Here is a 16,053-nt window from a genome sequence, read left to right as displayed (position 1 = left end):
TTAATTATTTAATTTTATTATACCCAAAAATAGATGAGTAAGAAACTAACATATAAAATAATAAACTAACAAAAAAATAATGTAAGAAACTAACATATAAAGTAATAACATAGAAAATGTATCAACCTAAGTAATAATATAGAAAAATTATTGATTAAATATTAATATAAAAGATATTAAATATATTTAAAGATGTTAAACAATTAAACAAAAAAATATTTTAATTAATATTGTTCAATTTACAAACATTGTCTTGGAGGTTCCCCCTACGCATCCCGGACCTGCATCTTGAGTGCTACTGTTGCTACAGGGCAACCATAGGTCTTCACACATTTGGGATGTGTAGTGTTTGTCCCAGACGTTCCGTCCCAGACGTATAGATGATATGTGGGAGTTCATTAGGGACCACCCACTGCATTCCCGTATAGTTAGACGCCTTCAAGGTACGGGTTTTTACATGATCATAGAGATTGTTCGGTTTTAGTTCGACTGAGCGTTGATCACGGCTATGATAGAGCAGTGGAGACAGGAGACGCACAGGTTTCATCTAACCATCAGCGAGGCTACCATCACGCTTGAGGATGTGGAGGTTCTTTTCGGGCTGCCTGTTGATGGTATATCTGTAGCTTACCCACATGCTCATAGAGACTATATGGAAGTGGATTACCTTCATATGTTGCAGTGGCTCACCGGTTTCCAGCTAGCGGAGCCGACTGCATTGAGTGGGGCCAGTCGATTGTAGTAGACGCCCGTTCGACAACATCTGGTGGCGATGGACGCGGAGATTACTGATGATTCATCGCCAGATGATATCGACCGACACACGAGACTGTTGCTGCTGATGATGTTTGGTGGTATAATGTTCCCGAACACTTCGAAAAACCTAGTTAGCTTGCGATTTCTACATCATCTGGAGTGGCTAGACGATTTATCTGGTTACAGCTGGGGTGCAGCTGTCTAGCTTACCTGGATAGGCAGATGTGCCAGGCGTGCATGGGCACCCAGAGAGATGTTGCTGGTTTTTTACCGCTGCTGCAGGTGAAAACATAGTATATTCTTTTCATGATTATAACATACATAGTAAAAAATGCCTTAAATTATACGTTCACAATCTATATTAGGTTTGGGCCTGGGAGCGGTTCCTGTAGTTCCAACCATCTCTGCCACCGATAGCTCTAGGCGCACCACCTCCACCGTTTCTCCCTTTATCTTGGAGGTGGGTTGATAGGCTAGGCCATGCCCGCGAGTTCAAGGCTCGACATCATCTCCCTTATTACAGGGATTTGTTGGATTTACTTGAAGGCGTTGTGGTACATATATACTTAAGTTTACTTTTCCTGACTTGAGGACTTCCTAATTCGATTCGGGCATACGTTCAAGTCCTAAATCACGATACGGATCCACCAGGATCGTCAAACCATTGATCCGGGTCCGTTTACACAAAAGGTTGACCATAGTGAACTCAAATGAGTTTTAAAGTACGATTTCATATTTTCATCAATTTTCTCATAAAAATCTTCCAGAAAAAGGACACAGATTGTGCACGCCAATCAAAAAAGGCTAAAGGAAGCTATTCGAGGTCTCAGAACACAGAAATGAAGGGTAAAAATATAAATGGCCTATCGGGTCATCATATTTTTCTTAGATTTTTGGAATCTTGTATATAATTTTTTTTTTTGTATTTCATCACCTTATTTGCTACCTCATCCAAGAAATTTTCTTTCTTTCTAGCATCTAATATTGCTAATCATGCTTAAAAATATGGAAGGAGATCTTTGTATGTGATTCTTGGAGAGAAAGAACATTATCTCTTTAGGTTTTCAATTTTTATTTGTCTTTGGCTAGTTTTGGTAAGTCTATAATTAATGGCTAGAGGTTGGTAAGTTGAGACTTTTTTGGTACATTTATGTAAGATCCCCTTGAATATTTTGATGAATAAAAACCCGAACTATTTTTCACTTCATGTGTTTTTACTTTTGGCCAGGAGTGTTCCATCCGAACCCAAAAATCGCCACCAAATTGAAAAACCAATTTGATTAAAAAAAATTCAAACCTGTCATGACCCAAAATCCCTCCGAAGGAGTCGTGATGGCACCTATTCTCTAAACTAGGTAAGCCTAACATTTGCAGAAATAACCTTAATATTCATTAACTTCAAATTAATTAACTCCTAATAAATCAAAATTCCCAAAACCGGTGGTACAAGTCATAAGCCTTTCTAAGAGTAGTTATACAAAATAAATACAACACTGTTCCAGAACGAGAAGGAATCAATGGAACGTAAATACAAACGAAGGTGACTCCGAGGCCTGCGAACGCATCAACAAGTTACCGTGAGTCTTCACCGCGACGACCCGCACAACTACTATCGATCGATACCTGGATCTGTACACAAAAATGTACAGAAGTGTAGTATGAGCACACCACGACAGTGCCCAATAAGTATCAAGACTAACCTTGGTGGGGTAGTGACGAGGAACAGTCAAGACACCTACCGGTCAAATGAAATGAACATGATATGATAATAAAATATCGCGAGGAAGGTAACGAGGTAATATCAACAGCAGAAAGAAATCAAAATACAAACAGTAAGAACAATAAAGGAGAACGCGGGTAGAAACGAACGATAACCAAGTAATACAGATAATCAAGTTAATCAGATAACCAAGTAAATCAACATTGACATAACAGGAGCAGAGACAAGTAAGAGTGTATTCAATTAAAGAAGGAAATTCCCACTCAATGAATCACATCATGTCTAATACACAATCCCGACCATATCAATCCTCGGTTTCTCATATCATAATCTTAACTTCCGAAACTTCCGCACACCTGGCACCTTGTGCCCCCATCTTTTCCATTTCACTTTTAACAACAGAATCCACATGCTATAAAATACATAATGTTCGTGCAAAGCACTCGATATGTCCAAGAAGTCTCATTTACCTAATATAAGTACATTACAATTTTTAAACTAATCGGCAAAGCCAGCGAGAAAAGGTAAAATTGTTTCTTTTGGAATCATTTGAGTAAAGAAAGTACCCCTTTTAATTTAAGAATACAACATTGAATGGACTATTACCTTAAACATGAGATTTAATAACTTAAAACTTAGTAGAAATTCCTTTTTAAGTAAATACAACCTCAGACGGTTTAAGGGAGTATAATTGATAAACTAATTGAATTATAGCTGTAACAATTATTGAAGTTTGAAGTATTGGAGTATTGGAGTATATATATATATATATATATATATATATATATATATATATATATATACTTGTGTGTGCCAGATCTTAATTCCCAAGTCCAGTAAACTTTATACTTGTGTGTGCCAGATCTTAATTCCCAAGTCCAGTAAACTTTTTGGGTTTCCCGAAAGGGAAATCTCTCTCCTGTAAACATGTAAGTTACTCATTTTATCTAAATTATGTTTCTGGATATTACCCCTGTTTTACAGTTTTATGTTATTATGTATAGTTTATATTTATTATTCCTTAATTATTAGTAGGTATATATACATACATATAGTGTGTGTATATATATATATATATATACCACTCTTAGTATATGGTTATCTTTCCAATTTCTTAATAATTTTGATGGATTAACCTATAAATTCCTAGGAGAAACCGGTTAAGTCAAACCCAACATTAACGAAAAATGGGTATATATGTTTAACCGTGGCCAGGGTGGGGTTAATGAAAAAAGAGTTAAGAAAAGATTAATTCTTTAAAAAATTGGAAAGAAGAGATGAACAGAGTGGAATAAAATAAAAAAAAAAGTATAGAAGGGGTAATTTCAGGGCATAATTTTGATAATACTGTAACGATATAGGTCTACAGAATAAGAGAGAGAGAGTACCGAGTAGGATGTTACAACATAAGAGTTTAACGTTTTTTACAGCACTAAATTTACCGTACCAGTAAAATTATTTTACTGAACCAGTAAATATTTCAAAAACAATATTACTGTTAATGCCTATTAATCGTAATAACTATACCCATCCAGAAGGATTTGCTAGAAGCCTTACCTCAAGTCTAGAAGAATTTAAATTAGACATAGATACCGGATTCTACTCTATAATAGACTTAGCTATACATTTTATATATTTACAACAAAATAATAGAATTTGTTCAGATATATATAGAAAACAACTATATCTTATATTTTGAATACTATCATATCATCAGTTTTACTATTTAAGATCATATTATATAAGAAGAAGATTATAACTTGAAGGATCAGACTTTATCAATTTTTACTTTGTTAGTTTATTCTAGATTATTATTATAGCTATTTATTAATTTGATTTATTTTGGTATCAGAGCCCAGAAGATCTTTGGACCAAAATATATGAGTTTCCATTACCATATAATATACTTTACTCTTGATACTATCAGTACAAATCTGGACTATAGAAACGCTTTAGAAATACAACTGACTCTTTTTGGAAAACCAGAACTAGCTATTTTAAATACCCAAAATTTTAAAAATTATATTTTATCTGAAATTGAGAGGATTAATATTGAAATAGAACAAGAAAAGGATTACCTCAGAACAATTAGAAATAAGATAACCTATATCCTGTTAGGATAAAATATATGTTAAGACAACATCCTCTAGCTAAACGAATAGCTTTTAACTATTGGATTTTAAGTAGAAAAATACAGAGAAAGGAAGAATTAAAGAAAATACTACAGAAAGTCAAGGCAGTATTAATATCAACCTTAGAATTAGCTAAGCAAATAGAAAAATCAGATCTAAAAATAAATAGAGAACCAAGTTATATAGTAAAGCGTAGTATTAGTACAGAAACCATATCAGCTTTAGAGTGGGAAATACAATATACAGAGGGAGAAATATATTTAGAAAACCAAAGAATAAAATTCTTTAAGAGCCAAAAAATTTGGATACCATTAGGTTAAACAAAATAGATAAATTAAAGAATCTAGAATATTTAGATTTAAAAATATATCCAGAAAAGAAGTATAGATTATTAAAAGACAATTCAGTAATAAAGTGCAATTTCAGTAGTGGAGAACATATATTACATACTGGCGATAAACAATATAATACTTTGGTAGATCTAATAATCAACCTTGGCGATAAAACTCAAGAAAATAATAAAAACATAATAAGAACACTAGAAATAGTAGAAGCATTACAAACCAAACAAAGAAAGACTCTATAAAAATTAGAAAATAATTTTGATTTCTTAAAATCACAAGAGCTAGAAATTGACAGAAAATACAATTCCTGAACAATAAGTTTAACCTAGAAAAAATACCTACGAAAAACGAAATAGAAAAATTAATTAAAACTATTACAGAAAAACCAAAAGAACTAGAAACAGAAACAACCAAATTAGTTGCGGCGTGCAACCCGATCCAAATCATATAATGATGTTGCGGCGTGCAACCCGATCCATATAATATTATTGCGGCGAGCAACTCGACCCAAATCATATAATGATGTTGCGGCGTGCAACCCGATCCATATATTACTGTTGCGGCGTGCAACCCGATCCATATAATATTATTGCGGCGTGCAACCCGACCCAAATCATATAATGATGTCGCGGTGTGCAATCCGATCCATATAATATTATTGCGGCGTGCAACCCGATCTCAATATACAAATCAACACTAATCACAAAAGAATTCCGGCAAAGGAACAATAAGGAAACAACCATATCCCGACAAGGGAGTCAACAACAAGAATAAATACATCCCCGCAAGGGAACCAACAATAAGGATTAAATATGTCCCGGTAAGGGAATCAGCTATAACCAAACTTGTATTGATAATTAACTTCACAATGAAACCTCAACTAAACAACAAGACATAACAAGCACGTGATAACTACATCGGTAACCACAACAATTGGACATGTAACCTATTTGTACGAAGTCATAGAGGAACTCACAATCAAGAAGTATCAAAACAATAAGGAAGGCGATCACTTCAATTAAGGCAATTAAGGGTCAATGCAACACGTAGGAATTCGAGGAAAGCTAGCAACATCATATGGAACATATGGAGACAATTTAAGCAATTATTAAACCCAATCATAACGGAATACTCTCCAAATATTGAGCATAAGGACCTAAGAACCCTAGAGCATATTTCCCACAAATAAGACCGAGCACACACTCGTCACCTCGCATGCACGAACTACAATTAGCATAGAAGACTCAATTCCTACAGGGAAGTCCCCCACACAAGGTTAGGCAAGATACTTACCTCAAGGACGACAAACCGATACTCTAAAATGCACTTCTCGGTTGAAAAGACCTCCGCACGGCTCAAATCTAACCAAATTAAATTCAAAGCACAAATAAAACACATAAGAAACTATTCCGGATCATAAAGTCTCAATTTTTAACAAAATCCAAAAATTGGTCCAAAAGTTGACCCCCGGGCCCGCGCCTCCGACAAATTTTACAAAATTCGAATGCCCATTCCAATATGAGTTCAACCATACAAAATTTATTAAATTCCGATACCATTTGGCCCCTCAAATCACGATTTTTCATTTTAGAAATTTCCTTCAAAAACAAACATTTTCCTCAACTAAAATCACAAATTAAATGATAAAAATAAAGACAAATTCATGGAATATAATTAATTCTAGGTGAAGAACACTTAACCAATCGTTTTGCTTGAAAAATCCACAAAGAATCGCCCAAAACCGAGCTCTAGAACTCCAAAAATATTAAAAATGGCCTAAGCTTCGATTTGGAAAACTTATATTCTGCCCAGCTATTAAAGCATCGCGAACGCGGAGGAAGTATCGCGTTCGCGAAGAAGAAAAATGAAGGCTGCCCAGATGTGCTTCGCGAAGCGACAACACGCACGCTAATGCGAAGAAGGAAAATATTATGGCCCAGAGATTGCTCTTCGCGAACGCGAAGAGTGGAATTGCATAGCTACGCGAACGCGTGAGGGGGGACGCTAACGCGATGGGGATAAAGCAGAGCTTCGCGAACGCGAGGAGTGTCACGCAAACGCGAAGAAGAATTTCCAGGTGGTCAGCAACAAAGCTTCGCGAACGCGAAAGGCTGTTCGCGATCGCGAAAGAGGATACCAGAAGCAGAAAACAACAGTTCAAAAATAAGGGAAAGTGACCCGTAGCCCACCCGAAACACACCCAAGGCCCCCGGGACCCCGTCCAAACACACAAACAAGTCATATAACCTAACACAGACTCTCTCGAGGCCTCAAATCACATCAAACAACGCCGAAACATCGAATCACACCAAGAATTGAACTTAGGAACTTTCAAACCTTCTAACTTCCAAAACTCGTGCCAAAACCTATCAATTCAACTTGGAATGACGCCAAATTTTTGCAGACAAGTCCAAAATGACATAACGGAGCTGCTCCAACTCTCGGAATCGCATTCCGATCCCGATATCATAAAAGTCAACTATGGGTCAAACTTCTCCATTCTCCAAACTTCAACTTTTCCAACTTTCGCCGAAATGCCTCAATTTACCCTACGGACCTCCAAATCTGAATCCGGACGTGCGCCTAAGTTCAAAATCACCATACAAAGCTGTTGAGATCATCCACGACCCATTCCGGGGCCGTTTACCCAAAAGTCCAATTCCGGTCAAATTCTCACCGTTTAAACTTCCAAAACTAGTTTCCTTCTTCCAATTTGACTCTGAATCATCCGTTAACTGAATTCAACCATGCACGCAAGTCAATACACATATTATGAAGCTGCTCGAGACCTCAAACTGCTGAACCGGACGCAATTGCTCAAAACAACCAGTCGGGTCGTTACATCCTCCTCCACTTAAACATACGTTCGTCCTCGAACGTGCCCGGAGTCATCCCAAAACCATTGAACCACTGCATGAGCTCACCATACATACACCCGGGGGTGTTTCCCAATCATCCAACCTATGAAGAACTGACAATGCCACTTAACTGAAGGTCTCGTCTCCTCCTTAGTCCATAACCTTAGAAAAGGACCCAAACCTCATCATCTGAAATTCATCATAGGACCCGAATTTCACATCATCACACTGAACACACCCAAACAAGCTGAACCGAGGCAAAAATTCCAATCCCGAATACGATCACATGCCGCTCCACACAACTCAATGCCCGAAGCAATAACCTCTGACCGCCATAGCTGCTCAAATAACATCCTGGATGCCGACAACACACCTCACATTGAATATATCCTTATTTCGGACCTCCACATCACTGTTCATGATAAATAAACATGCGGGAACTAATAGCCGCCTATGAAGTCAACAAGTCAAGAAACCCTCTCGCCCGCCAGGGCCATTATCCAAATCTTAGCAGAAATACCCACATACTTCCAAACACCCCTCACTCCCGATACCATAGTACTAATCTCAGGTCTAAGAACCTCATCTCAACCAATACAAGCAGCACAACTGACAGCTCATCATGGAACCACACGGATTTTCATATTACACAATTCGTACACCAAACCAACAATAACTCAATTATGCATCACAAGTAAAGAAAAGCAGGGAATAAGAATTATCTAACGAGCACAACATGCGTAACAACAAAAGTGTAGTTCTTCATCAAATGGTCCCACAGAGTGTAGAAAGGCTTATGACTTGTACCACCGGTTTTGGGAATTTTGATTTATTGGGAGTTAATTAATTTGAAGTTAATGAATATTAAGGTTATTTCTGCAAATGTTAGCTTACTAGTTTAGAGACTAGGTGCCATCACGACTCCTTCGGAGAGATTTTGGGTCGTGACAGAACCAAATCGACATATAAAAACTTCTACTTTTATATATGCTTTTGAGACTTTATACTGAATTTTCTTTAAAAAATATCTAGAAATATTTGTGATCCTCTTGTGGAATGTAATATTTAATTGAACCACGAAGTTCATCAATTTTAGTTACTTTCAATAATGATTTGTATCATCACTTTCTTATCAAGTGTTATTAAAATGCATCAATCTCTTTGTTCTTCCATATTCGTATATCAAGATCTATTAAACTCTTATATTTTTTTTCAAATTTCAAATGGTATTTATTGGTAATTTTAAAACTAAATAGAATATATCATTATTTAGGTTTAATATTAATTTTTATGTTTAATTATTAAATTCAGTTAACCTTGAAAGCGTACGGGTCAAATGGTTTTGTGGCCCATTACAAATTTACTTTTAGTTTAATGACCCCATCCCTTTTACACATGAAAGATTTACTTTTACACATAAGAGATCTTTCTTTTATACATAAGATATCTAAAAAAAGATATTTTTTTAAATTCAACATTGTAAAAAGCCATGAGGACCAATTACCTCGAAAGAGGGTACATCAACGAAAATTTATTGTTAAACGATTAAGAAAATAATTATTATTTGTTATTTAATGAATTCTGCCATAAGAATATTTTAATAGATCATATGTTTGTCAATTTTTTTTTAGGTTTTACTAAACTTATATTCACTTATCAAAACTTTAACAAAGTAATATTAAAATAATATTGTGTAACAAGAAAAAAATCCCCAAAAACGACAAAATCGACCAATTCAAATTGATATAATGATTTAGTTTAGTTTTGATAAAAATCAAACCAACCCGGTTCATATACACCCATACTTTTGGCAACAAGCTTGATGGAAGCAATTGAGCATGGGAGCCGGTCAAGTTGATCTTTGATATACGTAAGTGACGATTAGATTGAAACAAAATGTATATAAAAGGAGAAATTTTGAAATTTCAGCAAAGGAGTACCATATATATAGCCCGATTAGCCAGGCTGTAAATCAGCTTATTTTGAAAGTGTTTTTTCTCAAAAGTACTTTTGGGGAGAAGACAATTTGTGTTTGACTAATTAATTTGAAAAGTACTTCTGAGCAGCAATTAATGTTTGGCCAAGCTTTAAAAAACTACTTCTAAGTGTATTTTTCTCAAAAGTGCTTTTGGAGATAAGCTATTTTTTTCTGCTTCTCAAAAACTGCTTCTGCTTCTCCTCAAAAGCATTTTTTTTTCCTTTCAAAAGCTTTGCCAAACACCTTAATTTTAGAAGAAAAAAAGCACTTTTGACACACACAAAAAAAAGAAGAAGACGCTTTTGCCTAAAAAAAAGCTTGGCCAAACAGGCTAATGGTTAATTTTCTTTTTTCGATCATGATATTCAGACCAACTTGCGTGCTATACCAATGGATACATATTACATTCCTGCACGGAGTACCGATAACTCTAAACACCAGGCATTTTAAAAGAAGTTAAAGTTTCTCACCAGTGAGTAGCCAGAATGTATCAACATGGCTTAGTATACCAGCAGTTTTTTTAGCTAGAGGGATGCAATACGGAGGCGGACATATGTATAGAGACGAAGGGTCATCGGACCCCGTTAACCTCGGCTAAATTTCTAAATATATATGTGCAGGTATGTCGAAAACGGTTATATATTTTGTCGGGAGCCTTAAGATCAAAAGTCTTATGGGGCACTGGTTGAGCAGTCCGCTCATGTGCCCTGTCACCTTCAAATCCCGGGTCCGCCTCTGATGTAATAACAGATAAATTTCTCTTGAGGTTCATATTATATTCCTCCAAAGTCATCTCGTTGTATTGTAAAGAATCATTAAGATTAACCGCAAAATATCTTGGGTAAAAGAGGCAATCATTCTCTGCCTAACAGATGATATACAGAAATAAGAATGGGAGGGAGACACTGCATTTCATCTTGCCCATACAGAAGATAAAAGAAACTGAAAGGAAGTGAAGAAACAAGAACAGAAAAAGAAAAAATAAAACAACAGAGAGAGGTTGTCAACACAAGAAGCAAATTAGGAAGTCCCTGAAGAACCTATCTGCATTTACACTTGTAAAACCTGGTAACAAAGCCCATCGTTGAGAAAAATATACAAAACTTACACCAAAACCCGACCATTCAGTCACATTTACAACTAACAAAATTGTGAAAAAAGGACCAAAAAGAGGAAAAGGAAACAAAAAAAGAAAAGACAATCTGTAACTTTTTTAATCAAAACCAATTTAAGAGGCTAAAACACAGAACCTCAGACCAGTTCGCGATCATGAAAACTATTTCTTTGCAAAGAACAGAGGAGAAGTGGCACGCTGTATATTTGGCTGCTTCCTTTTTTTCCGGTTGGTTATCTGCAGTTTGGCTTCTCCTTTCCTACTATGAGCTGTAAATAGTGATGCATCTCTCTGCAGCTTCTCTCTTCTGGCACGAAAAGCTCAGCAGCAGAATCTTCCACAAAAGAAGTAAATAAATTAATTAAAGTTGAATAAAAGGAATCCTGTAAAAAGCAAGGCATGGTAATATTATACAGACCCAGAAAGGTAAAATTTTGATAGGTGATAAGGTACATATCCATAGGTCATAGGGACAAAAATAGAGCAATGATATCTTCAAGTGCATAGGATGTGGCTTAGGCAAAGTCCAAGGCCATTTATAGTTGAAGCATCTATCTTAGCAAAACCTGAATTACTAGGAGTCTCGCTTATAACAACTCATCAAAGTTAGTATTCTCTGTCAATCCTCATCTCCGGACATAATATTCAATGATAAATGTCTAAGTTGCTCGGACTCGGGTGCGGGTATCCGTTACAGGGACGGATCCAAGTATCGAATTCGGCAAAATCTAAATTTTAAGATTCGGGGGTGCGGATCCGGATATGGATACGGGTACGGGGGTTCGGCTAATAGAAAATAGAGCTATAAAAATATTGTAAATTTTGAGAGATATTCTGTGAAAAACTTACGTGAATATTGTAGAATTCAATCTTTCATTCTCCAAGATGGACATTATTCTTTCATTCTCCTAAATCTATTTTATTTTTTATTTTGAGAAGTCAAAATCTCAAATTTTTCTTCCAAATTTGTCGATGGATCCGGTCAAAGTGTCCGAAGTCAGTTGACCGTATCCGGGACGTATCCCGCTCCCGTCCCCGTCTCGTATCGGGACGGGGACGGCACCAAAATCGAAGAGTCTGCGCAACTTAGATAAATGTAGAAAATAATCTTTGCACACAAGAAATCAGGGTCACTAGAATGCTAGTCATTTAAATAAAAGGCTTACCTTGTATTACTTGAAACTTCAAAAAAGGTCATCTCGTCTTAATCTCAATTTTCCGTATTTCTTGCAGCCGATGAGCTATTTCCTGAATAAACTGTATACCCTCATGTCCATTCTGGAGCGAGTTAAAAGCATGCATGAGGAAATTACAGTCATTCTCAAGTGCTTGTAACCTCCCATTAAGCTCTGAAATTTCATTCCCCATAGCAGCTACATCAATTTCACCTCCAAGAGAGGAAACTTTTTTATGCTTAATGTCCAAATTATTCTTATCTTCACTAACAATACCATTGCCTAAATCGGCAGGCTTGTCAGTGGAGCCTCCATTTGATTTTGGAAAATCATTGCGCGTGGATGAAGAACTCTCCTCCTGTTGGGAATTAGTACTTCTCATATCAGCAGTTTTTTTCTTGACATGATCATCAACATCTTTCTCTATCCTTTCTGAATATCCATTATAAGGAACATTATCTGACACCTGTCTGCCAGAAACTTGAAAAAGCTTTTTCTCCAAGTTCTTCAGATGTTGTGAAATGCGGAGCTTTTCATCCTCGAAGTTACATATTGAATCGTTAAACTCTCTAGGTTTATCACAGTTTTTGGATATTTTAATAGTTTTCGAATCTGAACTGCCACTGAGCTTGTTCTCAATATGATCTAGACTATTATTCTCAGTCATTACTTTTTCCCCTTTCTGGTTTTTATCCTCCTTGCCTGGATCCTCTGCTGCTAATTCATCTGTATAATTATTCCTAAATAATTCTAATTCTGCTTCCAGATCTTGCAACTCTTTCTCCCTTTCAGCAAGGAGATCGTTAGCTCTTTCTAGTGCCTCCATATCATACTCGGCTTGTTCTTCCATCATTCTTAAATATTGCAAAGCTTCCATATGAAGTGATGCCTTCTCCTCTTGCAACCTTGTGATCATAGCCATTGCCTGATTTGCAGCAATGGCTGAAGCACTCCTTTCTTCCTCCAGTTCCTTGTACAGAGCATTTATGCATCTCTGATCATGTTCAACTTGTCGTTTCAACCTATCAACAATACTTTCGCCCTCAATTTCATTGATGCTGAATCCATCTGCTGGTTCATTACCAGAATCATCTCTCTCCACGAAGGTAGATTTTGGACGCAGACGTTCATGTTCAACTTGTCGTTTCAACCTATCAACAATACTTTCGCCCTCAATTTCATTGATGCTGAATCCATCTGCTGGTTCATTACCAGAATCATCTCTCTCCACGAAGGTAGATTTTGGGCGCAGACGTACCCCGTCGGAGCTAGAGGCATCACTTCTTTGGTGGTCATCGCCATGATCATTATTCCTATGACTTGCAGTTTGATTTCCATCCATCTCAGAAGTAGAAAGTTGGGGGAGTGACTTCATACCTTCTCCAGCTTTTCCAGCATCACTTATTGCACTTGGTTCTCCATGCCTATCTGATACTTTTCTCTCTCTGTAGCTCAGAGCAGATATATCTGCTTGAATTTGGTTTGGTATAGATGGAGCACTGTCATCTAAATCAACTGGAGCTTTCGCATTAGTCTTCACAGTTATGTTGTTTCCTTCATCAGTTGCTTCAGTCAAATCTACAAAATCATTTTACAAAGATAAACAAATGAAAAATAGGAACTCAACTGCTTTTCTTGGAAAAACAGAACAAGCAAGTGTATAAGACATACAGACGCATAACAACCAAAGGCAAAGATCAGCTTACTTGTCTCTTGGATGTTAATACTGGACGAAGAAGGCAAATTGGTTGCTGATATGAGCTCCGACAGTACAGAGAGGTCTGAGATACGAGGGAGAAAAATGTTCGGCTGTGAAATCACTCCTGATGTGTGATGATTTTCTAAAATGTTGGGCGACTGGGTGATATTATCCAATGAAATGAGCTCTGGCATTACCGAAGGACTAGCCTTAGGAGAAAGATTTTCCCAATCAAGTTCTGCTAAGCCATGCCCTACAAAATCATCACATGCCCGAAAACACACATTTTTGCCCGAGCTGGCGGCCAGCTGCATTGGCGGATCCAGAAGAGAAGGCCTGGATTCAGATGATTGTCGAACCTGATTCTCTGGAGTCGCAGCCTCAGTTCCTACTTTCTGTGTTATTCCTTTGCCACTTCGACCATTATCTTCTGATCTAGAATCATTTTTACCGCGAGTAGCAGAACATCCGTCATCATCATCAGAAATCTGGATTTCAGACTCAGAATCTGAAGTAATCTTCAGTTCTGTATATCCTACATGTGATAAAGGGTCAACACCAGCAGTCCTTGCCCTAGGTGAGTCTGGCCCAGAAATTTTATCCCTGATTTTCTTAAAGCTATCACGGCGGCTGAAACGGCTACGACCTGGTGCTCGTGGTAGAGGAGGTTTAACATTGGCCTTAGAAGCACCAAAACCAACTGAAGTTAGCTGGAGCAATCTTTGAGCACTTGATCGAGCTCTCCACGTCTTGTGACAACAAGAACAGCTCCACGGGCCAGGAGAACTAGGTATAAAACTCTTATTCCCCAGTTTAGCCATCATCAAATTATCCGACTCTTTAACAAGTACGTTCTCAGTAGCAAATGAAACAAGACATTCTTCACACATAGCACGAACATCAGCAAGATTACCATGAACATGACAAAACACTTGAAATGATATCTCCTCTTTATGGTTTCTGCACAAAAGTCTCCTGTAACATCCAATTTTCTTGTTCCCAAATATTTGATCAAACCGTGAGCACAACATACATGGCGTCTGCAACTCATAGTAACTGGCAAATTTGGTGATCATGTATGACAATGCCGCATCTAGAAACAACATAAAGATCAAGAACCATTCACAAGCCGCAGAAGACAATACTGTCATAAATCCCCGCGGATTTCTCTGTTTACCAGATGAAATCCCTCTTGCAGCCATTGCCACAAAAAAAATTCAACTCCCCAAATCACATTACATTTCCAGGGAACCAAACCAATGAGCGCCTGTTGATCAATAAACACAATGACAATAACAACAACCACAACAATCGCTTTGCTCCTCAATCCAATACTAATTGGGGGCGGTTATATGAGTCTCCAACATCCATTTAAGCCTATCTGGGCCCATTCATGTCAATCATTCAACAAATATAGAAACAATCCACCTTTTCTCAAATCTATATCAGCAAATTCAATATTTGACAATAGAACCTGAAAAAACAAGAGACCATAGGAATAAAATCAAGAATGCCCACAAATGTAAAAATTACAATTGACCCACGACACATACATTTGCATGCGACAATAGGGAAGAACAAATAAAAACCCCAAAAATGAGAAATATGAATTGGTTAGAGTTATAACGGAATTTCCACACAGAATTGAAAGATCATACCTGTTGATGAAGCTTATGATTAACAGAGAAATTGAAAGAAGAAAATCATCATCATCATCATCATCAGTATCACCACCAAGATTAACCAATAGGAGAAGGATAGAGAAAAAACAATAAAGGGGGCGGGCTGAAAATTACAAAGAAATCCTTTGGCCCCAAGAAATGACTGACCGTTGGAACCAACAGAAATTCAGATTCCTAGTTGTCTGCATAAAACACGACATAAAGCTTCCACCTCGATAGCTGACTTCTCTATCCTTGATATTCTGCACTTGTTTTTCTATTTTAACTTCTAATTTTTTGTTTCCTTATGTTTTTATTTTCCTCTTTTAATTAATTTTGGTTTTCTCTTTCCCTTTTGTGGTTAGCAACGAAGCTAACTTACAGGTCCTTTTTAATATTTCTCATAACTTTTAGATAAATATTGATTGTTAAACACTAAAAAGCTTTTAAAAAGTGAAATGTAAACAATGTGGGTTGTTAAGTTTTCAGAATTTAGTGTTAGTGATTTGTTAACATGGTACATCATATATGCACTTTCTTTTAATTTTTTTAAAATATATAGCACGCAGGCCGGCTCAACAAGATCGGGGCCTAAAGTCAAACTTCACAAAGGCCC

At 36.8% G+C, this 16,053-nt stretch overlaps 1 protein-coding gene across 3 annotated transcripts; it reads right to left on the bottom strand.

Annotated features, from left to right (window-relative positions):
• Positions 1-10,741: 10,741 nt before the first annotated feature.
• On the bottom strand, positions 10,742-15,784 carry LOC109244628 (myosin-binding protein 3-like). Of its 3 annotated transcripts, none has more exons than XM_019411749.1 (5): positions 15,435-15,784; positions 13,784-15,250; positions 13,209-13,655; positions 12,069-13,079; positions 10,742-11,236 (listed from the first exon to the last, which is right to left on the bottom strand). In XM_019411749.1, the coding sequence occupies exons 2-4, from the start codon at positions 14,976-14,978 to the stop codon at positions 12,097-12,099; spliced, it is 2,625 nt and encodes an 874-aa protein (XP_019267294.1). In that variant the 5' UTR covers positions 14,979-15,250; positions 15,435-15,784; the 3' UTR covers positions 10,742-11,236; positions 12,069-12,096. The 3 variants fall into 3 exon arrangements, with proteins under 3 accessions (XP_019267294.1, XP_019267295.1, XP_019267293.1); XM_019411750.1 differs by having other exon boundaries at positions 12,069-13,160; positions 13,290-13,655; XM_019411748.1 differs by having other exon boundaries at positions 12,069-13,655; positions 15,435-15,783.
• Positions 15,785-16,053: the final 269 nt, after the last annotated feature.

The sequence above is a fragment of the Nicotiana attenuata genome, unplaced genomic scaffold (genome assembly GCF_001879085.1).
Source record: "Nicotiana attenuata strain UT unplaced genomic scaffold, NIATTr2, whole genome shotgun sequence".
NCBI lineage: Eukaryota > Viridiplantae > Streptophyta > Magnoliopsida > Solanales > Solanaceae > Nicotiana > Nicotiana attenuata.
The sequence above is the reverse complement of the archived record's forward strand: the minus strand, read 5'-3'. Positions and strand labels throughout refer to the sequence as shown.

What these genes read in the sequence shown, in the direction of transcription:
- LOC109244628 (XM_019411748.1), bottom strand. Translation starts at nt 14,978, where the DNA reads ATGGCTGCAAGAGGGATTTCATCTGGTAAACAGAGAAATCCGCGGGGA. An exon ending in TATTAACATCCAAGAGACAA is followed by an intron (nt 13,656 to 13,783) that starts GTAAGCTGATCT and finishes ATGATTTTGTAG; the next exon opens with ATTTGACTGAAGCAACTGAT.